The sequence below is a fragment of the Typopeltis vanoorti genome, chromosome 4 (genome assembly GCF_054136105.1).
Source record: "Typopeltis vanoorti isolate ZY-2024b chromosome 4, IOZ_Tvanoo_1.0, whole genome shotgun sequence".
In the NCBI taxonomy this organism is placed as follows: Eukaryota; Metazoa; Arthropoda; class Arachnida; order Uropygi; family Thelyphonidae; genus Typopeltis; species Typopeltis vanoorti.
In genome coordinates this window covers 55,235,276-55,262,444 of record NC_143552.1, presented here as the reverse complement: position 1 = coordinate 55,262,444, position 27,169 = coordinate 55,235,276, and the positions used below count along the sequence as shown (strand labels likewise).

The window sequence follows — 27,169 nt, the reverse complement described above, 5'->3', positions numbered from 1 at the left end:
CTAAATGTAGATGCACAATGGGAAGATCGTGAAGAATATGAAGAAATAACCACTGACAGTCAGCCAAAAGAGATTTCATCAAAACAATTTGAAAATATTTTTCATACAATCAAAGTTTTTAAGCAGCGATGCTTAGAGGCTGACCCTGATGAAGAGAGAAGCAGTAAAATTTTCAGAAGAGTACCGTCAATTGTATGAAAAAAAAAAAGAAACAGAATACCCACCAAACCACATTACATCAATTCTTTGTTAAGAAGTAGAATCATAAATTTATATTCTGAATATGTTTGATCGTCTTTCAGCATCATGGTTTCATCTAACTAGACCAGTAGAGCAAATTAAAACCAAAGAAATTACACTTTGCCTGATTCACAAAGAAAACAAAACTACTAGAGAGAGAAGAGAGAGCATGGTATATGATCATTTAACTCTTTTCACTTTACAAAAATACTCTACACCTAAATTTAAAGTGCTGGCCTACTTTTAATCAGAAAGCAGTAATAGAAAGAACAAGTAAGAAAATTATTGTAAATTTTGTGTTATGAAATGTGCATTTCTTTATAGCATTTGTATATAATGACATGATTCATTATCATTACATGTACTGAAGGCAATTTTTTAATCTAATTTTGACATTAAAATGTTCTTACTGAAGCTAAAACAGAAATGACGTTCAATTTTAACAGATCTAAATACCAAATTTCATTCAATTCCATAAAGCTAGAAAGGAATTATCAGTAGTTTTGCCAATTGTCTGCCAATAAAAATGGTCCAATTATAGAGCAAAATAATGCAGTGGCTTAGTATTTTCCCACTCATCACAAGCATGACCTATATACTTTCTGAAAATTGTTAAACTTCCTTAATAACTTAGCAATATGTTTGAAATTGTCTTTAATATAGTAAACTGTGCTGAAATTTTCAACAGACTTGAAAGCTTAGCAGAATGTATTAATATTTACTGGATATGTTCTAGTCACAAGAAATAAGAAAAGTCTCATTGACTGTTATTGTTGCATGTTTCATGTCCTCCGTATACTATTGCATCCTGAATCAGGATACAAGAGTATACAGAGGACATGAAATTGGAAATGATCATTTAAGTTTTAAGTAGGATAAAATAACACAAAAAACAATATGCAAGAATTAAAGTTAAACAGCTTTTACAAGTAAACTGTTGACTCAAACATGCAAACATTATTCAAGATAAAAATGAGCTTGAAAACCAGAACCAAATCTTGGAGTCTCAGTGCAAACTTTTTCTCTCCTTGCAGACAACTTCATCATATACCTCCCTAGCTAAATCACCGAATGTTTTCTTCATTTGGTGATTTAGCTAGGGAGGTATATGGTGAAGTTGTCTGCAAGGAGAGAAAAATAAGAACACAATAGTAGATACAAGGGGGTGCTTAAGGGTCAAAGCTGTATAACTGAGAGGAGACCTCCACATAGCCTTTAAAGGAATGCGGAGAACCGACCAGGGCTTCTGACCTAATGTCCAATCCTCACCTTCTCGTGGTGCACCCTGTTGGGTATCTACTTTGATACTGAACGAACGAGGATGGGCTGGCAATTTGGGATTTAGCCGACCAAATTGTATTCTTATTGGTTAAACCAAAATAAAAAATGATGGTACAACATGACAAAATTTCATGCCGGCTGGGGCGTCGCCCGGTTAAACAAGGCCCCCGTTGTTTTCGCCAGGGAACCAGGGCGAACAGCGAAAAGTCAGCTACTGGAACAAATCTGAAAACAAACCCCAACTCAACATCACCAGAGTTAAAGATCGGTACTATCAACGTAAGAAGCCTAAATGGCAAAGAAATGGAGCTAGCTGAGGAATTAGATAAGTACCAGATTGACATAATAGGGGTGACTGAAACAAAAAAGACCAAAACTGGTGAGATCTTTCTGAGCAATAAATACAAAATGTTACATTCAGGCAATAACAATCAAGGAAAAGAAGGAGTAGCCATAGTATTCAACACAAAATACGAGGCTAATCTTCTTGAATGGCAGTCAGTCTCAAGTAGAGTAATGTGGGCAAATATGAGAATGGGGAACTGGACAATGAGACTTATTTGTGCCTATGGTCCCACAGAAGGTTCTACTAAGGTAGAAGTGGAGGAATTTTTTGAGGCTTTAGAAAAAGCAACTGACACAATGAAAAAGGAAAAGTTGGTCCTTGTCGGGGATCTAAATAGTAGAGTAGGAAATGATTGTGAGACATACAAAAATATTTTGGGAAAATTTGGAGAAAAGAGCAAAGCTAATAATAATGGCAAATATCTGTTGGATTTCTGCTCAGGACATGGACTGGTTATTACTAACACCATGTTCCAACATAAAAATGTGCACAAATTCACATGGAGAGAAGAGGCTAGGAATAAGAAAAGTCTCATTGACTATGTTATTGTTGATAGTGATGTTTTCTCCCTGGTGCAGGACACCAGAGTGTACAGAGGATTTGAAATTGGAAGTGATCACTATTTAGTCTTGAGCAGGATAAAATTGAATTTCATATTGAAAAGAATAACATCTAAGAAAGTTTTAAAGCGAATAAAAGTTGAGCAGCTCTCAGATGTGAACTATAGACTAAAATACAGAAAGATTATTGAAAAGAAAATGAAAGAGTTTGAGAACAGGAATCAAACCTTGGAGATTCAGTGGCAAACTCTGAAGAAAACATTGATTGATTCTGCCAGATAGGCATGTGGTGAAGTTGTCTGCAAGGATAGAAAAATCAGAACTCCATGGTGGACACAGGAAGTTAAAGAGGCAGTGAAGGAAAAGAAGAAAGCATATCAAAAGTTTCAGGCAAATAAGTCAGCTTTGTCTCTTACAAAATACAGAGACAAATGTAAGAAAGCTAAACAGTGTGTAAAACTAGCTAAACGAAAGTCATGGGAGGACTTTGGCAAGAATATAGAAAATAAATATCAAGAAGGTGGCAAAATATTCTGGAGGTTGTTGAAGAAGCTTAGGAATGGAGGAAAGAGTGCTGTAAAAGGAATTAGAGATGATAAAGGTGAAATGAAAACAGGAGAAAAAGATATCCTTGAAGTATGGAGTAATTACTTTGAAAAACTGCTAAATGAAACAAGCAGTGATGACAGCACAGTGATAAAAAACACTGACCAGGCATGCAGTCAGGAATACATATCCATACTTGAAGTAGAAAAAGCCATCAAAGGCTTGAAATGTGGAAAGGCAGCAGGAGTAGATGATATTCGACCAGAAATGCTGAAGTATGGTGGTATAAGAGTCTTACAGTGGCTGCACTGCATAGTTCAGAAAGCCTAGACAGAGGGACGAATTCCCGATGATTGGAGTAGAGCTCTCATAGTACCCATATATAAAAAGGGAAATAAAACTGAATGTGAGAATTACAGAGGTATTTCCCTACTGAGTGTTCCTGGCAAGATCTATGCAAGTATACTTGAGAAACGGTTGAGAAGAATTGTGGAAGAAAAGCTTGGTGAAGAACAAGCTGGATTCAGGCCAAATAGAGGCTGTCAGGATCAGATCTTCACTTTACGACAAATAGTCGAGAAAGCATGGGAATATAACAAAGATCTGTATTTAAGTTTTGTCGATTTGGAAAAGGCATATGACAAGGTGCCAAGAGAGAAGCTATTCAATACGCTGCAGTTATATGGTGTCAATGGGAAATTATATCAAGCAATACTTAGTCTTTATTTGAATTGTGAGTCAGCAGTTAGAATTGAAGTACAGGAAGATGGTTTAATGTTAAATCTGGTGTGAGACAAGGATGTACATTATCCCCTCTGTTATTCATTATCTATATGGATCACATTATGAAGGAATGTGGTATTAAACCTGATATCAAAATTGGAGATGTTAATGTCAGCTCTTTGCTTTATGCGGATGATGTTATACTTCTAAATAAATCCGCTACAAGTCTGCAAGATTCTCTGACTAAATTGAATAGCTGTTGTAATAGATATGGTATGAAGGTCAGCAATAAAAAGACAAAGACAATGAAAATAGGCAGAATCATTGAAAATGTCAACTGTGTTGTGAATGGAGAACCTGTGGAACAAGTAAAACATTTCAGCTACTTAGGCACAATTTTTACTGAAGATGGTAAACTAAATATAGAAATAGACAACAGAATCAGCAAAGCAGGTATCGTGGGAAGTCAATTGAATAAATTCATATGGAATAAGAAAGAAATTAGTCGGAACACTAAATTAGCTGTATACAAGACTGTGTTCAAACCAATTTTAACTTATGGATCTGAGAGCTGGGTCAGAAGTAAAACACTTGACCAAAGACTAGAGACCGCAGATATGAGAGTCCTGAGAAAGATTAGAGGCGTGAACAGATGGCATCAATGGCAATATCATATTAAAAATGAGGATATTAGGAAAGAACTTGACATTGTCAGCATCCAGGAATGCGTTAGCAGAGCTAATCTCAGATGGTATGGTCACTTAAATAGAATGGGAGAGGAAAGATTAGCAAAACAAGTGTTCTCTGCCAGGTTGGCAGGAAAACGACCCAGAGGAAGACCAAGATATAGGTGGATTGATACGGTACAAAATGCCTTAGACGATAGAAATATAAGATCTGATAATGTTGGAGTCTTGACAAGTAACAGACTGATTTGGAGGAATATTGTAGATAGGAAGTTAGTAATGATGTAATTTTTTCATGTAGTACTGTCATATCCTGTACACCCCTTGAGGGTACGTACATGGCAGGAATTTGATGATGATGATGATAGTAGATACAAGAAGATAAAGAAGCAGTTCCAATAAAAGAAGAGAGTATATAATAAAATCCTAGCAAATAAGTTGGCAGATGCCCTATAAGACATTATCAGAAATATAAGATCTGATAATGTTGGAGTCTTGACAAGTAACAGACTGATTTGGAGGAATATTGTAGATAGGAAGTTAGTAATGATGTAATTTTTTCATGTAGTACTGTCATATCCTGTACACCCCTTGAGGGTACATGGCAGGAATTTGATGATGATGATGATAGTAGATACAAGAAGACAAAGAAGCAGTTCCAATAAAAGAAGAGAGTATATAATAAAATCCTAGCAAATAAGTTGGCAGATGCCCTAAAAAAATACAGAGAAAAATGTAAGGGAGTTAAGTTATGTGTAGAAGTAGCTAATCAAAAGTCATGGGAAGTCTTTCCCATGACTTTTGATATGGAAGATATTTATCTTCCATAATAAGATTATGGAAGATAAATATCTTCTATATGTTTTGGAGATTACTGAAAAAGCTTAGATATGAAGGAAAGAATACTGTAAAAGAAATCAAAGATGATAATGTTAACACCAAAACAGAGGATTCAGAATAATTACTTTGAAAGACTGTTAAATGAAGCAAGTAGTGATGGAACAGTAGTAGAAAATATTCAGGAGGAATGTAAACAAGAGTACAAAGTACAAAAGCTATCAAAATGTGGAAAGGCAGCTGAAGTAGATTTGACCAGAAATGCTCAAATATGAAGATATCAAAGTTTTATAGTAGCTACACAACACAATTCAGAAGATCTTAAATTACCAGAGAAGAAATTTCTTTGCCAATTTAAGCAAGCATACTTGAGAAGAGGCTAAGAAGATTTGTGGAAGGGAAACTTGGAGAAGAGCAAGCTGGGTTTGGTATAAATACAAGTTATCAAGATCAGATTTTCCCTTTACAACAAATAGCTGAGAAATCATGGAGATATAAATAGGGTATATACTTAAGTTTTGTAGATCTGGAAAAATGCATAAAACAAGGTGCCCAGAGAAAAGCTTTTCAAAACACTCCAATTATGTGGAGTAAATGGACATTCTATAGAGCAGTACATAGTCTTTAAAGGTACCTGTGGCAAGACTATAAACAACAAATTACACGATAATCACAGCAATTAACTTTAATGAAATGAAAGTACAGATATTTTGTACTGAAAATAAAAGTGCATCATGAGTGCATAGAAACAAGCAAAGCAAATCAAAGAAACAGGAATACAAAGCATATACAATAATCAGTGGTTTACAAATTAAAAAGTATTGCAACGTGCTACACTTGATATCAGAATCTGAGATATCAAACTTAACTGTCTGGTGTATGCAGATGATTTTATTTATAAACTTTCATGACTTGCATATTTAACAAAAAAAATATAAATTTTATTCAAAAACTAATATATACATATCCAAAATAATGTGGACCATCAGTGAGACAGACCAACTACATTCAAAATATGAATCAAAATAATGAGTCAAAGAATGTGTCTACTAGCTTGAGTCTTAGTTGAAGCTAAGTATATGATTATACTATTAGTTCAAGTAACAATTATAAAAGCTGTAGATAAAAAGTAATTTGAAATAATTATAAAAAAATAACTTTTTTAATTTAAATTAAAATTTTTAATTATTTCATCATCATCAAATTCCTGCCCTGTACCCTCAAGGGGGTGTACAGGATATGATAGTACTACATGAAAAATTTACATCATTACTAACTTCCTATTCACAATTTTCCTACAAATCAGTCTGTTACTTGTCAAGACTACAACATTATCAGATCTTATATTTCTATCGTCTAAGGCACTTTGAACCATATCAATCCATCTATATCTTGGTCAACCTCTGGGTCGTTTTCCTGCCAACCTGGCGGAGAACGCTTGTTTAGCTAATCTTTCCACGTCCATTCTTTTTAAGTGACCATACCACCTGAGATTAGCTCTGCTAACACATTCCTAGATGCTGACAACATAAAGTTCTTTCCTAATATCCTTCTTAATAATATGATATTGTCATTGATGCCATCTGTTCACACCTCTAATCTTTCTCAGGACTCTCATATCTGCAGTCTCTAGTCTTTGGTCAAGTGTTTTACTTCTGACCCAGCTCTCAGATCCATAAGTTAAAATTGGTTTGAACACTGTCTTGTATACAGCTAATTTAGTGTTCTGAATTTATTCAATTGACTTCCTACCATACCAGCTTTGTTGATTCTGTTGTCTAATTCCATATTTAATTTACCATCTTCACTAAAAATCGTGCCTAAGTAGCTGAAATGTTTTACTTGTTCCACAGTTCCAACTGCATTGTGAATGGAGAACCATTCACAACGCAGTTGACATTTTCAATGATTCCGCCTATTTTCATTGTCTTTGTGTTTTTATTGCTAACCTTCATACCATATCTATTACAACAGTTATTCAAATTAGACAGGAAATCTTGCAGACTTGTAGCAGATTTATTTAGAAATATAACATCGTCTGCATAAAGCAAACACTTGACATTAACATCTCCAATTTTGATATCAAGTTCAATACTACTTTCCTTCATAATATGACCTATATAGATAATGAATAACCGAGGGGATAATGTACATCCTTGTCTCACACCAGATTTAACATTAAACCATCTTCCTGTACTTCCTTCAATCCTAACTGTTGATTTACAACAATAAAGACTAAGTATTGCTTGATATAATGCCCCATTGACACCATATAACTGTAGTGTATTGAATAGCTTCTCTCTTCCCACCTTGTCATATGCCTTTTCCAGATTGACAAAACTTAAATACAGATCTTTATTATATTCCCATGACTTTTCAACTATTTGTCGTAAAGTGAATATCTGATCCTGACAGCCTCTATTTGGCCTGAATCCAGCTTGTTCTTCACCAAGGGTTCTTCCACAATTCTTCTCAACTGTTTCTCAAGTATACTAGCATAAATCTTACCAGGAACACTCAGTAGGGAAATACCTCTGTAATTCTCACATTCAGTTTTATTTCCCTTTTTATATATGGGTACTCTGAGAGCTCTAGTCCAATCATCGGGAATTCGTCCCTCTGTCCACGCCTTCTGAACTATGCAGCGCAGCCACTGTAAGACTTTGGACATTTATGGTCGAATATCATCTACTCCTTCTGCCTTTCCACATTTCAAGCCTTTGATGGCTTTTTCTACTTTAAGTATGGATATGTATTCCTGACTATATGCCTGTTGAGTGTTTTTTAAAACTGTTGCTATCACTGCTTGCTTCATTTAGCAATTTTTTGAGAAATTACTCCATACATCACGGATATCTTTATCTCCTGTTTTCATGTCACCTTTATCATCTCTAATTCCTTTTACAGCACTCTTTCCTCCATTTCTGAGCTTCCTCAAACAACCTCCAGAATATTTTGCCACCTTCTTGATATTTATTTTCTATGTTCTTGCCAAAGTCTCCCATAACTTTTGTTTAGCTAGTTTTACACAGTGTTTAGCTTTCTTACATTTGTCTCTGTATTTTCTAAGAGCACAAGCTGACTTATTTGCCAGGAATTTTTGATATGCTTTCTTCTTTTCCTTCACTATCTGTTTTACTTCCTGTGTCCACCATGGAGTTCTGATGTTTCTATCCTTGCAGACAACCTCACCACATGCCTCTCTGGCTGAATCAATCAGGGTTTTCTTCAAGGTTTGGTTCCTGTTCTCAAACTCTTTCATTTTTTTTTCAATAATCTTTGTGTATTTTAGTCTACAGTTCACATCTGAGAGCTTCTCACTTTTATTAGCTTTAAAACTTTCTTACATGTTATTCTTTTTGATATGAAATTCAATTTTATCCTGCTAAACTAAATAGTGATCACTTCCAGTTTCAAATCCTGTGTACACTCTGGTGTACAGAGGATTTGAAATTGATCCTGCACCAGGGAGAAAATATCACTATTGAGATTCACAACAAGGACCAACTTTTCCTTTTTCATTGTGTCAGTAGCTTTCTCTAAAGCCTCAAAAAATTCTTCCACTTCTACCTTAGTAGAACCTTCTGTGGGACCATAGGCACAAATAAGTCTCATTGTCCAGTTTCCCATTCTGATATTTGCCCATATCACTCTACTTGAGACTACCTGCCATTCAAGACGATTAGCCTCATATTTAGTGTTGAATACTATGGCTACTCTATACTATGCCTGAATATAACATTTTGTATTTATTGCTCAGAAAGATCTCACCCGGTTTTGTCTTTTTTTGTTTTAGTCACCCCTGTTATGTCGATCTGGTACTTATCTAATTCCTCAGCTAGCTCCATTTCTTTGCCATTCAGGCTTCTTGTGTTGATAGTACCAATCTTCAACGCTGGTGATATTGAGTTGGGGTGTGTTTTAGGGTTTGTTCCAGTAGCTGACTTTTTGCTGTTTGCCCTGGTTCTCTGGCGAAAACAACGGGGGGGGGGACTTGTTTAACCAGACGATGCCCCAGCCGGCATGAAATTTTGTCATGTTGTACCATCATTTTGTATTTTGGTTTAAGAATACAATTAGGTCAGCTAAATCCCAATTGCCAGCCCATCCTCGTTTGTTCAGTATCCAGGTAGATACCCTACATGGTGCACCATGAGAAGGTAAGGATTGGACATTAGGTCAGAAGCCCTGTTCGGTTCTCTGCATTCCTTTAAAGGCTATGTGGAGGTCTCCTCTCAGTTATACAGCATTGACCCTTAAGCATTTTAATTATTTTTTATTTATTAATTTGCCGACTAAATGAATAACAATTGTAAAAATTTTGCATGAAATCAGTAATCAAATGACTAAAGCTATGTAAATAGGCAGGAATATAGAACAAGTAAAACATTTCAGCTATTTAAGCAGAGTTTTCAGTAAAGACGACAAATTAAATTTGGAAATACACAACAGAATAAGCATAGAACTGGTACGGTGAGGAGCCAGTTGAATAAATTTATGTATAATAACAAAGAAATTGGCCAAATTACTAAACTAGCAGTATGTAAGACAAGTTCAAACCAGTTTTAAGTTATGGATCTCAGAGCTGGGTTACAAATAAAGCACTTGCTCAAAAATTAGAGACCACAGATACAGGAGTGCTGAAAAAAAAAATTATACCGAATGGCATCAAATGGAAGAATCATTAAAAATGAGGACATTAGGAAGAAACTTAACACTGTTAGCATTCAAGAACGTGTTATTAGGGCTAATTTAAGGTGGCAGTCAGTTAAACAGAATGGGAGAGGAAAAGTTACAAAACATGTGTTGATGGCAAGAAAAAGAACCAAAGGAAGACCAATATTTAGTTGGATTGATTCAGTCAGAACTGCCCTAAAAGACTAATATTAGATATGGAAAAAAATATTGGAGTTTTGTAAGTAAGACTAATTTGAAAGAAGACTGCTTATAGGAGATTAGTAATAATAATGTAAATGTAATCATGTAGTATACTAGCACAGTACACACCTTGAGGGTAAATATCAGGAAATTAATGTGTTCTAGCCTACATTCATTATTTATAAATGATTTTACAATGGTCTTGTAAGAATGATTTAGAAGAACAAATCAATCTTGGACTGTCTTGATCAAATTATGAAAATTTCAAGAAACAGAAATTTGACACACCGTTCATAATAAGGTGATAAATGATAAAGTCAAAATGAATATAATTATGCAATTGTTTGTAGTTCTACAATATAAATAAAGTTTTAATTTCAAATAACATATTACAAAAAATAATGCTATCCAATCTGCATAAATATAATTTGACATGTATTTTAAAGAACAGGAATAACATAATAAAAAAAAAATAATAATAAAATAACTAGAGTTGATAATATGATAATAGCTGAGTATTATAATCATATCTTTTTATTGCAACTGAAAAGTTTCGAATTTCAAATCTCTTTCAAACCCAGCATTAAGTGGAAATACTGTAATTTTTGCACACTATATACATTGTCGCAAAACATCAACTCTTACCAAAGCAAATGCCATTACAGTGAAATACCACAAATGTATTTAAAAGAAATTCTCTATAGTGAAATATGTTTAGAAAAGTTTTCAGCATTTTGAGTTCATCATCATCATCATCATCAAATTCCTGCCATGTACCCTCAAGGGGTGTACAGGATATGACAGTACTACATGAAAAAATTACATCATTACTAACTTCCTATCTACAATTTTCCTCCAAATCAGTCTGTTACTTGTCAAGACTCCAACATTATCAGATCATATATTTCTATCGTCTAAGGCACTTTGTACCGTATCAATCCACCTATATCTTGGTCTTCCTCTGGGTCGTTTTCCTGCCAACCTAGCAGAGAACACTTGTTTAGCTAATCTTTCCTCACCCATTCTATTTAAGTGACCATACCATCTGAGATTAGCTCTGCTAACGCATTCCTGGATGCTGACAATGTCAAGTTCTTTCCTAATATCCTCATTTTTAATATGATATTGCCATTGATGCCATCTGTTCACACCTCTAATCTTTCTCAGGACTCTCATATCTGCGGTCTCTAGTCTTTGGTCAAGTGTTTTACTTCTGACCCAGCTCTCAGATCCATAAGTTAAAATTGGTTTGAACACAGTCTTGTATACAGCTAATTTAGTGTTCCGACTAATTTCTTTCTTATTCCATATCAATTTATTCAATTGACTTCCCACGATACCAGCTTTGCTGATTCTGTTGTCTATTTCTATATTTAGTTTACCATCTTCAGTAAAAATTGTGCCTAAGTAGCTGAAATGTTTTACTTGTTCCACAGGTTCTCCATTCACAACACAGTTGACATTTTCAATGATTCTGCCTATTTTCATTGTCTTTGTCTTTTTATTGCTGACCTTCATACCATATCTATTACAACAGCTATTCAATTTAGTCAGAGAATCTTGCAGACTTGTAGCGGATTTATTTACAAGTATAACATCATCCGCATAAAGCAAAGAGCTGACATTAACATCTCCAATTTTGATATCAGGTTTAATACCACATTCCTTCATAATGTGATCCATATAGATAATGAATAACAGAGGGGATAATGTACATCCTTGTCTCACACCAGATTTAACATTAAACCATCTTCCTGTACTTCCTTCAATTCTAACTGCTGACTCACAACTCAAATAAAGACTAAGTATTGCTTGATATAATGCCCCACTGACACCATATAACTGCAGCGTATTGAATAGCTTCTCTCTTGGCACCTTGTCATATGCCTTTTCCAAATCGACAAAACTTAAATACAGATCTTTGTTATATTCCCATGCTTTCTCGACTATTTGTCGTAAAGTGAAGATCTGATCCTGACAGCCTCTATTTGGCCTGAATCCAGCTTGTTCTTCACCAAGCTTTTCTTCCACAATTCTTCTCAACCGTTTCTCAAGTATACTTGCATAGATCTTGCCAGGAACACTCAGTAGGGAAATACCTCTGTAATTCTCACATTCAGTTTTATTTCCCTTTTTATATATGGGTACTAGGAGAGCTCTACTCCAATCATCGGGAATTCGTCCCTCTGTCCAGGCTTTCTGAACTATGCAGTGCAGCCACTGTAAGACTCTTATACCACCATACTTCAGCATTTCTGGTCGAATATCATCTACTCCTGCTGCCTTTCCACATTTCAAGCCTTTGATGGCTTTTTCTACTTCAAGTATGGATATGTATTCCTGACTGCATGCCTGGTCAGTGTTTTTTTATCACTGTGCTGTCATCACTGCTTGTTTCATTTAGCAGTTTTTCAAAGTAATTACTCCATACTTCAAGGATATCTTTTTCTCCTGTTTTCATTTCACCTTTATCATCTCTAATTCCTTTTACAGCACTCTTTCCTCCATTCCTAAGCTTCTTCAACAACCTCCAGAATATTTTGCCACCTTCTTGATATTTATTTTCTATATTCTTGCCAAAGTCCTCCCATGACTTTTGTTTAGCTAGTTTTACACACTGTTTAGCTTTCTTACATTTGTCTCTGTATTCTGTAAGAGTAAAAGCTGACTTATTTGCCAGGAACTTTTGATATGCTTTCTTCTTTTCCTTCACTGCCTCTTTAACTTCCTGTGTCCACCAGGGAGTTCTGATTTTTTTATCTTTGCACACAACCTCACCACATGCCTCTCTGGCAGAATCAACCAATGTTTCCTTCAGAGTTTGCCACTGAATCTCCAAGGTTTCATTCCTGTTCTCAAACTCTTTCATTTTCTTTTCAATAATATTTCTGTATTTTAGTCTACAGTTTACATCTGAGAGCTGCTCAACTTTTATTCGCTTTAAAACTTTCTTACATGTTATTCTTTTCAATATGAAATTCAATTTTATCCTGCTCAAGACTAAATAGTGATCACTTCCAATTTCAAATCCTCTGTTCACTCTGGTGTCCTGCACGAGGGAGAAAACATCACTATCAACAATAACATAGTCAATGAGACTTTTCTTATTCCTAGCCTCTTCTCTCCATGTGAATTTGTGCACATTTTTATGTTGGAACATGGTGTTAGTAATAACCAGTCCATGTCCTGAGCAGAAATCCAACAGATATTTGCCATTATTATTAGCTTTGCTCTTTTCTCCAAATTTTCCCAAAATATTTTTGTATGTCTCACAATCATTTCCTACTCTACTATTTAGATCCCCAACAAGGACCAACTTTTCCTTTTTCATTGTGTCAGTTGCTTTTTCTAAAGCCTCAAAAAATTCCTCCACTTCTACCTTGGTAGAACCTTCTGTGGGACCATAGGCACAAATAAGTCTCATTGTCCAGTTCCCCATTCTCATATTTGCCCACATTACTCTACTTGAGACTGACTGCCATTCAAGAAGATTAGCCTCGTATTTTGTGTTGAATACTATGGCTACTCCTTCTTTTCCTTGATTGTTATTGCCTGAATATAACATTTTGTATTTATTGCTCAGAAAGATCTCACCAGTTTTGGTCTTTTTTGTTTCAGTCACCCCTATTATGTCGATCTGGTACTTATCTAATTCCTCAGCTAGCTCCATTTCTTTGCCATTCAGGCTTCTTACGTTGATAGTACCGATCTTTAACTCTGGTGATGTTGAGTTGGGGTTTGTTTTCAGATTTGTTCCAGTAGCTGACTTTTCGCTGTTCGCCCTGGTTCTCTGGCGAAAACAACGGGGGCCTTGTTTAACCGGGCGACGCCCCAGCCGGCATGAAATTTTGTCATGTTGTACCATCATTTTTTATTTTGGTTTAACCAATAAGAATACAATTTGGTCGGCTAAATCCCAAATTGCCAGCCCATCCTCGTTCGTTCAGTATCAAAGTAGATACCCAACAGGGTGCACCACGAGAAGATGAGGATTGGACATTAGGTCAGAAGCTCTGGTCGGTTCTCCGCATTCCTTTAAAGGCTATGTGGAGGTCTCCTCTCAGTTATACAGCTTTGACCCTTAAGCATTTTGAGTTTAGCATAGTAAAATGTTCACTATAACATACAAGTTTAATGCAAGTTAAATAATATATATACCTTATTTAACAAAGTATGTGCCACACGAGGAGGATATTCATGATCAGAAATTAAAGCAGCTGCAAGTCCATTTGATTGTGTGTATACATGACACATATATTCTGAAATTATACACAAAAAAGCTTTTTTTTTTTTTTAAATACAAAAGCAAATTGCATAAAGATACTACATATTCAAGACATCGCAAACTATATTTAAATCTTAAAAATGAATAAGTTTTATTATCAATATTATTTTTAAGCACTAAACATTTTTAAATTGTGTTAAGTTTTCTTCTCATTTGCAAAGTTAGCATTTGGTTAAGTTTTAAGACAGAAAAATACTTTAATTCCACTTTTACAGAAATATTCTTCAGAAAACTCACTATTAAACTCTAAATACATGCACTCATTATAACTACCAAATATGGTGGGACCAAAGGAATAGTTTGAGTATTTTAGGCTTAGGTGCTGGTTTACAATCATAATTAGGTTTAGTGGAATGAATATAGCACAGAGACATCAACAGAGATACAATTAAAAATTGTAATAACACACAAACACACAAAAAAGAGGCTCCCCCAGCAGGCCCTCTTTGTCAAGCCAGAGGGTGGGAGGCCACATGGAAGGCCAAGGACTCACTGGATAGATTACATCCAAAACCTTGGGTGGGCATGTTTGGGAATCCCATCAGAACACCTGAGCTTGGTGGCAAAGGATCGTGACCATTGGAAGTTCCTCTTGCAGCTGCTGCCTCCACTACCCAATTAGGAAAGGTGTCCTTGAAGATGGATAGATGAATGAATGAATGAATGAATGTAAACGGCAAGTAGAAGAAGTTAAACTAGAAGTCTAAAGTTTTATCAGGGACACTTTCTATGGGTGCTGGTGGATATCCTTAGCTACTGGGTGGAAGTCATAAGAATTAGTTTCCCAAATTTGTGAAGTTTAACACAGCCATATTTATTTAGATAGGTTGGCTTTTTAAATCTGCTGATAATTCTAAAATAAGTCCTTCAAGTTTGTACTTGCTGTAGTGAAACAGTAAGTTTTTCATTTCATTCTGTGCAAGGTATCCAAAGGCATGGTCAGCTAGACCTGACTGACCATAGTTATGGTGGCAAATATACTTCTGTTCAAGATGGATGATGGCAGAGGATCTCCCAGTCAGACCATAAAATGATAAGCTGCAAGAACATGGAATCTTGTGAATACCTAGAACAGAGAGGAAAGCAGATAAGTGCAGCCAGCTTTGGGTGAGATTTGAAAGCAGTGCAGGAATTATACAATTCCTGCACTGCTTTCAAATTTTAAGTTCTAGCTATTTTTTCTGGGGTGCCCTAGGCATATAGAATAGTAATGGCATTGCTCATATAGTAATAACATTGCACTGTAATCAGTATGTTAAGAGGGATGTGAGGAAACGGGAGACATAAATATTTTGTTGATAATTTTGGCATTGTAGTCATTGAACAGGAAGGTCTGGTAAATAAAGAAGAGTTCACTAAAAGGGAAGCACAGTTAGAAGCACTTGGTTTTAACAACACCATATTGTTGAGAGGGGATGACAATGGAAAACTTTGTGTATGCATATACAATAACAAAATAATCACTACAGCCAATAAGAGTAATGCTTCTGTGATCCTCAATACTAGTGAATATAATAGAAAGATGTGTTGCTCAGAGACTGCATTACTTGTAAACCACTGGATTATGACCTTACAAATTTTGAGAAAAAAAAAACATTAAAAAGGCTTCTAAAAATGTTATATCTTGGCTTCCTGAATAGTTTAAAAAAAAACTAAACATTTTTAATCCCCTCCCCACACAATGTATTATTATTATTATGTGGCACCTCCAAGGAGTCCAAAGACTCAGAATAGGAGGGCATCTACTCTACAACTCTCCATCACCACACCACTCAAATCCACCAACTACCATCATAATGTACACCAATGCCATCTACCACCCACCTACCACCATTAGTGTTTTCACTAGTATTATTGCAAACATCCATTCCCACAGCAGGATTCAAACCCACAGCCTTTTGGCTGGAGAATGGATACGCTAACGACTTAGCCAACCAGGCTGGCATATAGATTGCTTAAAATTCAAAAACCTAATAACCCTCTCTGTCCCATAGATGCCACTGACTCTCCCACTTTTAAGCTAGCCAAATGGATAAATCTTTAATTTCTCTTGCTGGACATGCCTCATCTCATATAAAAAAATTACTAATTTCAAATCTTTAATCCAAAATTGAATTTTAGATAATGATATCATGGCAAACTTCAATGGCACCTCTTTATTTACCAACATTCCCCCTTCCTGACACTTGAAATTTGATCTCTTTAATTTTACCATCCATACTGGCTGCTTCATTTGGAACAACATCATATATAAACAGGGTACATGGGTTCTCCCCCCTCTCTCTCCTTCTCTAGCCAATTTCTATACAGAACATTTTGGAAAAATATACTCTTGATACTGACATTCTTAAACCTCTTATCTGACAAATATACACTGATGTGTTCTTCACTTGCCCACATGGCTCGGATATATTGGACTCTTCCATCCTCCATATTAACAGCCCCCCCCCCAAGAATCCAGTTCACTATAGAAAAAGAAAACAATAGCCTGCATTTACTACATACTTTAATCACATCTTCCTAATGACACCTTTTCTTTTTCAGTTTACAGAAAACCCACCCACACATATAGATACATACATAAATACACAAATTTTCCAATATTTTCTCCTCCCTTTCAATAATATGGCATTATTAAAACCTTTGTCAACAGAGCCTCTAACCTCTGTTCCAACCATGCTTCTCTTATAGCTGAACTCTTCTTTATTAACCAGACCTTCTTGTGCAATGACTACAATGCCAAAAAGATCAACAAAATATTTATGTCTCCTCACATCCCTCTCAACATGCAGATCTCAGCAATGCTATTACTATTCCCTATATCCAAGGCCACCTGTGAAAAAATAGCTAAAACTTAAATATAATGTCCACACTGTTTCAAACCTCACTTGAACCAGGCTGCATTTATCTGCTCTCCTAAGATTCCACTCTCTCTCTCTCTTTTTGTTCCAGATGTTTAAAGATTCCATGTTCTTGCAACTTATATTATGGTCAAACTGACATGATGAACAGGAATATGACAAAGGCGTTTGACAGGATACCACATGGAATTCTAATCCGTAAACTACAACATATGGGAATGGATATAGGGTTGGTGAGATGGATAGCTGGGTGGTTGGAGAGATATCAAAGAGTAGTTTATTCAGGAGTAGAGTCCAAAAAACGGCCTGTGACTAGTGGTGTGCCACAAGGTTCTGTTCTTGGACCACTGCTGTTTAATCTGTTCATTAACGATATTGGGAAGGGTCTAAGTGGGACAGTTCATTTGTTCGCTGATGATGCAAAGTTGGGTAGGGCGATAGTGAATGCAGAAGATGTCAAAGTCTTGCAAGATGACTTAGATAGATTGGAGTTCTGGACTAAGGAGAATGGATGTCAATTTAATGTGACAAAATGTAAGGTTATGCATTTCGGAGTGAAAAGATTAGCAGCAGTATACCACATTGGTGGAACTGTACTCCAAGAGATTGATGAGGCCAGGGACTTGGGAGTGTTGGTGGATAGGGAGATGAAGTTTAGGGGGCACATTGCGAAAGTAGCTAAATCAGCTCATCAACTCACTTGGTTGTTGAAAAATACCTTGACGAGCAGAGAAAAACAAGTTATTGTACCTCTGTACCGAGCCCTGATAAGACCTCATCTCGACTACTGTGCCCAGATTTGGTCACCTCGGTTCCTTCTTGATGGGGAGGAGGTTGAGAGGATCCAGAGGCGAGTGACTAAGATGATAGCAGGTCTATGGAATGAACCATATGAGAACAGGTTGAAGATTTGTGGGTTGCAGAAACTAGTTGATAGGCGGAAAAGGGGAGATATGATTGAGACATTCAAATTGCTAAAAGGATTCTATAGGATTAATTCAGATGATATTTTTGAGATCAGGACTGGTGGTGGGAGAACTAGGGGACACACATGGAAGCTGGGCAAGAGCGTGGTTAGCAGGGGTGTTAGAGCTGGGTTCTTTACTTTTAGAGTGGTAAATGAGTGGAATCAGCTGCCAGAGTCTGTTGTGGGTGCTATGACAGTGAGCGAGTTCAAGGCAAGGTACGATAGATACTGTGAGAATGTTGAACAGCTGTGTGAACATGATGTTTAGGGCCTCCCTCGATGAGTCTAAGGACTCCTGGAGTAGCCCTGGTAATAATAATAATAATAATAATAATATATTTGCTGTCACAACTATGGTCAGTCAGTTCTAGTTGGTCATGCCTTGGATACCTTGCACAGAATCAAATGGAAAAAAATACTATGCTTTGCTGCAACAAGCACAAACTTGAAAGACTTCTTTTAGAATCAGCAGCAGATTTATAAAACCAACCTAATCTAAATAAATATGGTTGTGTTAAACTTCATAAGATTTGGGAAACTAATTCTTATGACTTCTGCCTAATAGCTAAGGCTAGCCATCAATACTCATAAAGGGTACTCATTTTAGAAATTATGTACTTCACAACCATGTTATAAATAATTATTTTAATTTCCTGACATTTCGACCTTCATATTAAGGTCATCACCTGGAGTATACACAAATATACAAAGGCAAGCCAAGTTACATTTCACACAGTATGCTAAAGAGACAATGATTTGATCAACAGCTATTCTACTGCCATGACCTCTAGTGAAAATGTATACATATAAAAAAAAAAATAATAAAAATAAAAATAAAAATAAAAATTAATTAATTAAAAAATACATCAAAGCTATATTCTATTTAAGATAACATCAGAGAAATATTCTTTCATATAGATAGTTTCCTTAAGTAACAATGACGTCCTAATTTCAAATGACAATTGTTATATTAGATTTAAGATTCTGGATTATCTATAGCACTGTTTATAGTTAACTCTTAGGAAGAAAGGTTCCATGGGTCGAATATGTGTCTTCCATATGCTTGGGATTTTTAAACCATCATTATTGTTAAGATTAGGGTGGTTGATAAGAATCTCACAGGCATCCTTAAATTTATGTTCATACCATGTTTTGGTGTGATGTAAACAACTGGTGCTTTTCCAGTCAATTCTATGTAAAGTGTTCAGGGCATGATCAGAAAGTATAGCTTCACCATAGTTATTATATTTAATGTATAGTGTATGTTCCTTTTGTCTGATAGGAATTGTGTGTCCTGTTTCCCCTATATATGGTAGATTACAGGTGCAACAAATACAGTATACTCCAGGGTAGGCCAGCAGAGGGAGTGGGTCTTTGGATGAATTTAGTAAGCTTTTTAATTTTGCAGGAGGTTTAAAGGTGGCTTTAAGGTTGTATTTCTGTAGTATTCTGTTTATTTTATCTGATGTCCCTTTAATGTATGGAATGGTTATGTTTTGGCTGTAACCATTTTTTAAGAAAGTATTGCTGATAACTTTAAATTCGTCTTTAAGTGCTTGTTTATTGGAGCAAATTTTCAAAGCCCTGTTTTTTAGAGTATTAATGACATCTAGTTTTTGTGTTGGGTGGTGGTAGGAGTTCATGTGTATATATATATTGGCCAGTATGTGTCGGTTTCCGGTAAACAGTGAAGGAAAGACTAGCAGAAGGAAGATGTGTGACAAGTGTATCTTGAAACGGAAGTGTGTTCTGCTTTTCAATCTCAATTATGAACTATGTGTTTGTGTTTGTTTAGGTAGCTGAGGAACGTGTCTAATATCTAGCAGCCATGGGGCCAGATAGCGAAAACATTGTCAACGTATCTAAGCCAGACTTTGGGTTTTAAAGGAGAGGAATCTAGATGTTGCTCAAAATATTCCATATAAAAGTTAGCAATAGGTGGGGGGGATAATGGCAAGCCCATGGCTGTGCCTTCTTTTTTGTAAGTAGAAAGTGATTTGCCACACAAAATAACCAGAATGTAATACATGTGCAAAGAGCGCTGTGATATCTCGAAGGAATTTGTCCTGTAAAAGAAGGATTGTGTCATTGATTGGGGCATTCGTAAAATGTATTGGGGCAATTCATTTTGGCAGAGATGTCAAAACTGACTAATAAATCATCTTTTTCTGATCTAACATCTTCAATTATGACTATAAAGCATTGTGTGTTTCTTATATAGAAGGGGGAATGACCTACCAATTCCTTAAGTGTTGACGCTAATTTCTTGACTAGGTGATAATTCGGGATGTCTATACCTTTGACTATCGGCCTGAGTGGTGTGTTTTGTTTGTGTATCTTTAGTAGACCGTAAATTCTCTGAGAACATGCATAGTGTGGAAGTAATTTTTTGATTGCATCTTCAGGCCATGTAGTAACTGATTTAAATAGCTTCTCTGTTTTCTTTTTTATTCTATTGGTTGGGTCGTAGTTTAAGTTGATATGTACTGTTGTCTGAGACTAGCAGATTCATTTTTTTTATCCATATATGTTTCAATTTAGAATAACGGTGGCACTGCCTTTATCGGCTCCAGTTATTACGATGTCCGGATTTGATTTTAGTGATTTCACCGCTGTTAATTCGTGTTTTGTTAAGTTGCTTGTTATTGTTTTCTTATAATTTACATTTAAAATGTTAGCGGTTTCTAAATGCATTTTATCTGCTATGGTAGTTGGGATGAATCTTAAGTATCTTTCAATATTATAAATAAAATCCAGTTTGTTAATCGATCTGGGTGCTACAGCAAAGTTTAAACCTTTGCGGAGTAGCAAGAGTTCATCTTTGTTTAAGGCGTAGTTGGATAGGTTGACTATGTTACTGTTACCTGAATGCAATTGGTGGCTCCTGTTGTTTCTTGCTTCTGGTTGGTTGTTGTTATCACTGGCTTGTGGTTTGTTGTTAACGTTCACTGCGAAGAAATTCAAATATGTCCATTGGTTTTGTCGATCTTTAAGTCTGTGAAATTTTGATATGAGATTTACTTTCTTTGTTTAAAGGAATGTGGTTCGCCGAGTTGTCTGTAATCTAAAATTAAAAAATTTACATAATGGTAAATTAAAAAGTTTACTAAACTCATCCAAAGACCCACTTCCTCTGCTGGCCCAACCCTGGAGTATACCGTATTTATTGTACCTGTAATCTACCATATATAAGGGAAATAGGATGCACAATTCCTATCAGACAAAAGGAACATAAACGACATATTAAATATAATAACTATGGTGAAGCCGGCCTTTCTGATCATGCCCTGAACACTTTACATAGAATTGACTGGAAAAGCACCAGTTGTTTACATCACATGGTATGAACATAAATTTAAGGAAGCCTGCGAGATTCTTATAAACCAACCTAATCTTAACAATAATGATGGTCTAAAAATCCCAAGATTTGGAAGACACATATTCTACCCACGGAATCTTTTCTTTCTAAGAGTTAACTATAAGCAGTTGTAGTAGATAATCCAGAATCTAAAATCTAATAAAACAATTGTCGTGTTAAATTAGGACATCATTGCTACTGTAAGAAAACTATCTATATGAAAGAATATTTCTCTGATGTTATCTTAAATAGAATATAGCTTTGATGTAGTTTCTAATTAATTAATTTTTATTTTTTATTTATATATATTATATTTTCACTAGAGGTCATGCCAGTAGAATAGCTGTTGATCAAATCATTTATCTCTTTAGCATACTGTATGAAATGTAACTCATTTTGTCTTTGTATATTTGTGTATACTCCAGACGATGACCTTCATATGAAGGTTGAAACCTCGGGAAATTAAAATAGTTATTTATAACACAGTTGAGAAGTCCATAATTTCTAAAATGAATACTGATCACCATGTAACACTAAATGAAAGGACTCATAAAGGGTACCTCTAATATGACTTTAGGTTTCTAGTCTAGCTTACTGTTTTGTGTGGTTATTACAATTTTAAATTGTATCGCTGACGATTTCTCTGTGACAGAAATGAAATATAGGAACTATTAAACATGTGTTTAATTATTTCTCTGTATCCATCCATTATATATTGTGTAATAATAAAGAAATAGTTCAAGATACCTCAGTACTAAATCAAGTAAAAACAGGAAGTGACCACTGACTGGTGAGAGCCAAAATTAAAATAAATCCCAAATTGGAAAGAATAAAATGGCTAAACAACAAAAAAAAATCAAGAAGTTTTGACTTAAAACCTATTGAAAACAAGAAGGATTATGAAAAAAAACTCAATCTAAAACTAGACTTAAATATATTTGAAGACAGAGAATACGCAGAACTATGCAAAACAATAAGAAAAAAGATGAGAAATGAAATAAGATCTTATAACACTAAAAAAATAAAAGAAACAATTGAAAACAATAAAAATATGAAAATACTATCATCATCATCATCAAATTCCTGCCATGTACCCTCAATGGGTGTACAGGATATGATAGAACTACATGAAAAAATTACATTATTACTAACTTCCTATCTACAATTTTCCTCCAAATCAGTCTGTTACTTGTCAAGACTCCAACATTATCAGATCTTATATTTCTATCGTCTAAGGCACTTTGTACCGTATCAATCCACCTATATCTTTGGTCTTCCTCTGGGTCGTTTGGCTGCCAACCTGGCAGAGAACACTTGTTTTGCTAATCTTTTCTCTCCTATTCTATTTAAGTGACCATACCACCTGAGATTAGCTCTGCTAATGCATTCCTGGATGCTGACAATGCCAAGTTCTTTCCTAATATCCTCATTTTTAATATGATATTGCCATTGATGCCATCTGTTCACACCTCTAATCTTTCTCAGGACTCTCATATCTGCAGTCTCTAGTCTTTGGTCAAGTGTTTTACTTCTGACCCAGCTCTCAGATTCATAAGTTAAAACTGGTTTGAACACTGTCTTGTATACAGCTAATTTAGTGTTCCGACTAATTTCTCTCTTATTCCATATGAATTTATTCAATTGACTTCCCACCACACCAGCTTTGCTGATTCTGTTGTCTATTTCTATATTTAATTTACCATCTTCAGTAAAAATCGTGCCTAAATAGCTGAAATGTTTTACTTGTTCCACAGGTTCTCCATTCACAACACAGTTGACATTTTCAATGATTCTGCCTATTTTCATTGTCTTTGTCTTTTTATTGCTGACCTTCATACCATGTCTATTACAACAGTTATTCAATTTAGTCAGAGAATCTTGCAGACTTGTAGGGGATTTATTTAGAAGTATAACATCATCCGCATAAAGCAAAGAGCTGACATTAACATCTCCAATTTTGATATCATGTTTAATACCACTTTCCATCATAATGTGATCCATATTGATAATGAATAACAGAGGGGATAATGTACATCCTTGTCTCACACCAGATCTAACATAAACCATCTTCCTGTACTTCCTTCAATTCTAACTGCTGACTTGCAACTCGAATAAAGACAAGTATTGCTTGATATAATGCCCCATTGACACCATATAACTGCAGCGTATTGAATAGCTTCTCTCTTGGCACCTTGTCATATGCCTTTTCCAAATCGACAAAACTTAAATACAGATCTCTGTTATATTCCCATGCTTTCTCGACTATTTGTCGTAAAGTGAAGATCTGATCCTGACAGCCTCTATTTGGCCTGAATCCAGCTTGTTCTTCACCAAGCTTTTCTTCCACAATTCTTCTCAACCGTTTTTCAAGTATACTTGCATAGATCTTGCCAGGAACACTCAGTAGGGAAATACCTCTGTAATTCTCACATTCAGTTTTATTTCCCTTTTTATATATGGGTACTATGAGAGCTCTACTCCAATCATCGGGAATTCGTCTCTCTGTCCAGGCTTTCTGAACTATGCATTGCAGCCACTGTAAGACTTTTATACCACCATACTTCAGCATTTCTGGTCGAATATCATCTACTCCTGCTGCCTTTCCACATTTCAAGCCTTTGATGGCTTTTTTGACTTCAAGTATGGATATGTATTCTTGACTGCATGCCTGGTCAGTGTTTTTTACCACTGTGCTGTCATCACTGCTTGTTTCATTTAGCAGTTTTTCAAAGTAATTACTCCATACTTCAAGGATATCTTTATCTCCTGTTTTCATGTCACCTTTATCATCTCTAACTCCTTTTACAGCACTCTTTCCTCCATTCCTAAGCTTCTTCAACAACCTCCAGAATATTTTGCCACCTTCTTGATATTTATTTTCTATATTCTTGCCAAAATCCTCCCATGACTTTTGTTTAGCTAGTTTTACACAGTGTTTAGCATTCTTGCATTTGTCTCTATATTCTCTAAGAGCACAAGCTGACTTATTTGACAGGAACTTTTGATATGCTTTCTTCTTTTCCTTCACTGCCTCATTAACTTCCTGTGTCCACCAGGGAGTTCTGATTTTTTTATCCTTGCAGACAACCTCACCACATGCCTCTCTGGCAGAATCAATCAATGTTTTCTTCGGAGTGTGCAACTGAATCTCCAAAGTATGATTCCTGTTCTGAAACTCTTTCATTTTTTTTTCACTAATCTTTCTGTATTTTAGTCTACAGTTCACATCTGAGAGCTGCTCAACTTTTATTCACTTTAAAACTTTCTTACATATTATTCTTTTCAATATGAAATTCAATTTTATCCTGCTCAAGACTAAATAGTGATCACTTCCAATTTCAAATCCTCTGTACACTCTGGTGTCCTGCACCAGGGAGAAAACATCACTATCAACAATAACATAGTCAATGAGACTTTTCTTATTCCTTGCCTCTTCTCTCCATGTGAATTTGTGCACATTTTTATGTTGGAACATGGTGTTAGTAATAACCAGTGCATGTCCTGAGCAGAAATCCAACGAAAACATTTATCAGTTGGCAAAAGTCAAATAATTGCAATAAAAGATAAGAATGGAACTACAATAAAGAACCAAGAACAAATCCTAAGCAGGCTAGAAGAATTTTATAAAGAACTCTATAATGATCCTTCAATAGATAAATCTAATATAAATAACTCTTCTCCATTGCATATAGAATTCATCCCCATTCACTTCAGATGAAATAAACAAGCATTAAAATAAATGAAAAATGGAAAATGTCCTTGTGAAGACCTAATTCACATAGAATTAATTTGCTTATTGGGAAGGAAACAATATAATTCACTGTCACAAACTTACTAATTCTATGCCTAGAAGAGGGGAAGATACCAGAAAACTGGAAAAATGCTACTCTGATACTGTTATTTAAAAAAAAGACAAAGAAGAACTATAGACCAATTAGTATTCTCTCCAATCTGTACAAAATTCCCACAAATGTAATAACAAACAAGTTAACCCTTCTTCTAGACTCAAATCAACCAGTTGAACAAGCAGGATTCCGTAAAGGCTTTAACAATTGATCATATTCATGCAGTAAAACAAATAATAGAAAAAGCAGAAGAAAATCAATTACATCTCCATTTAGCCTTTATTGATTATGAAAAAGCATCTGATTCCATCAAAATTAATGCAATAATCAAAGCCCTCTAGAATCGGGGAGTTCCTGGAGAATATATGGACCTCCTCCAGGAAATATACCACACTGCAACAGCAACAATCCAACGTCACATAAGTAGCAATAAAATATCAATTGAAAAAGGTGTCCGACAAGGAGACTCTCTATAACCCAAAATCTTTACAGCAGTCCTTCAAGAAATATTTAATAATATAAAACTGGACAAACCTTGGCATAAAAATTAATAACAGAAACTTAACACACCTAAGATATGCAGATGATATCATAATTTTTGCACACTCCAGAAGACCTTAATATAATGATAGAGGATCTATATCAATAAAGCAGAAAAGTCGGTCTAAAAATAAACAGAAAAAAAAACTAAAATCATGTGTAATCATTTTGTAACACCAAAAAAACATAATAATAGAAAACAATTTCTTGGAAAGAGTCTCTTCATATACATATTTAGGTCATCTCATTGATCTAAACTGTGGACTCCAAAAAGAAATAAATAGGAGAGTTCAACTTGCCTGGGGTGCATTCAGAAAATCGAAAAGCACTTTTCAAAACAATGATGTCCCACTTTGTTTAAAAAGGAAGACATTTAACCAGCGTATACTTCCAGTCATCACATATGGTTGTGAAACTTGGTCGCTAACAAAAGCACTGGCAAATAAACTAATAACAACTCAAAGAAAAATGGAGAGGTTGATGCTAGGCATCACATTAAAAGATAAGAAGCAAAACACCTGGATAAGAAGCCAGACTCACATCACTGACATCATTCTTCACCATAAGCAATTAAAATGGAAATTGGCTGGACATCTATCCAGAAGAGAAGATGAGCGATGGACCACCATACTAACGAACTGGATTCCAAAAGAAGGGAAACGAGGCCGAGGACGTCCTAAAAGAAGGTGGAGTGATGAACTGTCCAATTTTGTTGAGAAAAATTGGCAAACCATTGCCAAGAACACAGAAAGGTGGAAAGAATTGGAGGAGGCCTTCGTCCAGCAGTGGACAGAAAATGGCTGAAAAGAAGAAAATTCATCCATTAAACCTAATTATGAAAGGAATGGTTTGTTTATAGTGATTTGGCTGGTAAGGTCTGGCATTTTGCCACAGTGAGAGATAACTGTTAAAAATTAGCATTTGGGATATTTCATTTAATACACATAAATGTTACTAGTTACAAGAATTTACAAAATGCTTTATATTGCATTCTTATGCGCATGCATGCACACGTATAAGAATGCAATGCTGACTAGTAGTAGACTCAATGACATTATAACACCAAATAGAAATAGCATGTTCCACCAACTGAAACAGTGTGACATTATCCTGTTGACCATAGTTACTTCTACATTACAAACATTAGCCAGGCACTATCAGTCCGGGGGGGACTTTTGGCCTCAAGCACCACATGTTGCCACTGGGCACGGCCCTC

General features: G+C 35.5%; 1 protein-coding gene across 3 annotated transcripts in view; it reads right to left on the bottom strand.

Annotated features, from left to right (window-relative positions):
* LOC150107317 (synaptobrevin homolog YKT6-like) overlaps window positions 1-27,169 on the bottom strand; it is a 108,653-nt gene that overhangs the window by 47,449 nt on the left and 34,035 nt on the right. For all 3 annotated transcript variants that reach the window (XM_090391181.1, XM_090391183.1, XM_090391182.1), the window contains exon 4: window positions 14,256-14,356. In XM_090391181.1, the coding sequence (XP_090247307.1) occupies window positions 14,256-14,356 (101 nt within the window). The remainder of the gene's footprint in view (window positions 1-14,255; window positions 14,357-27,169) is intronic.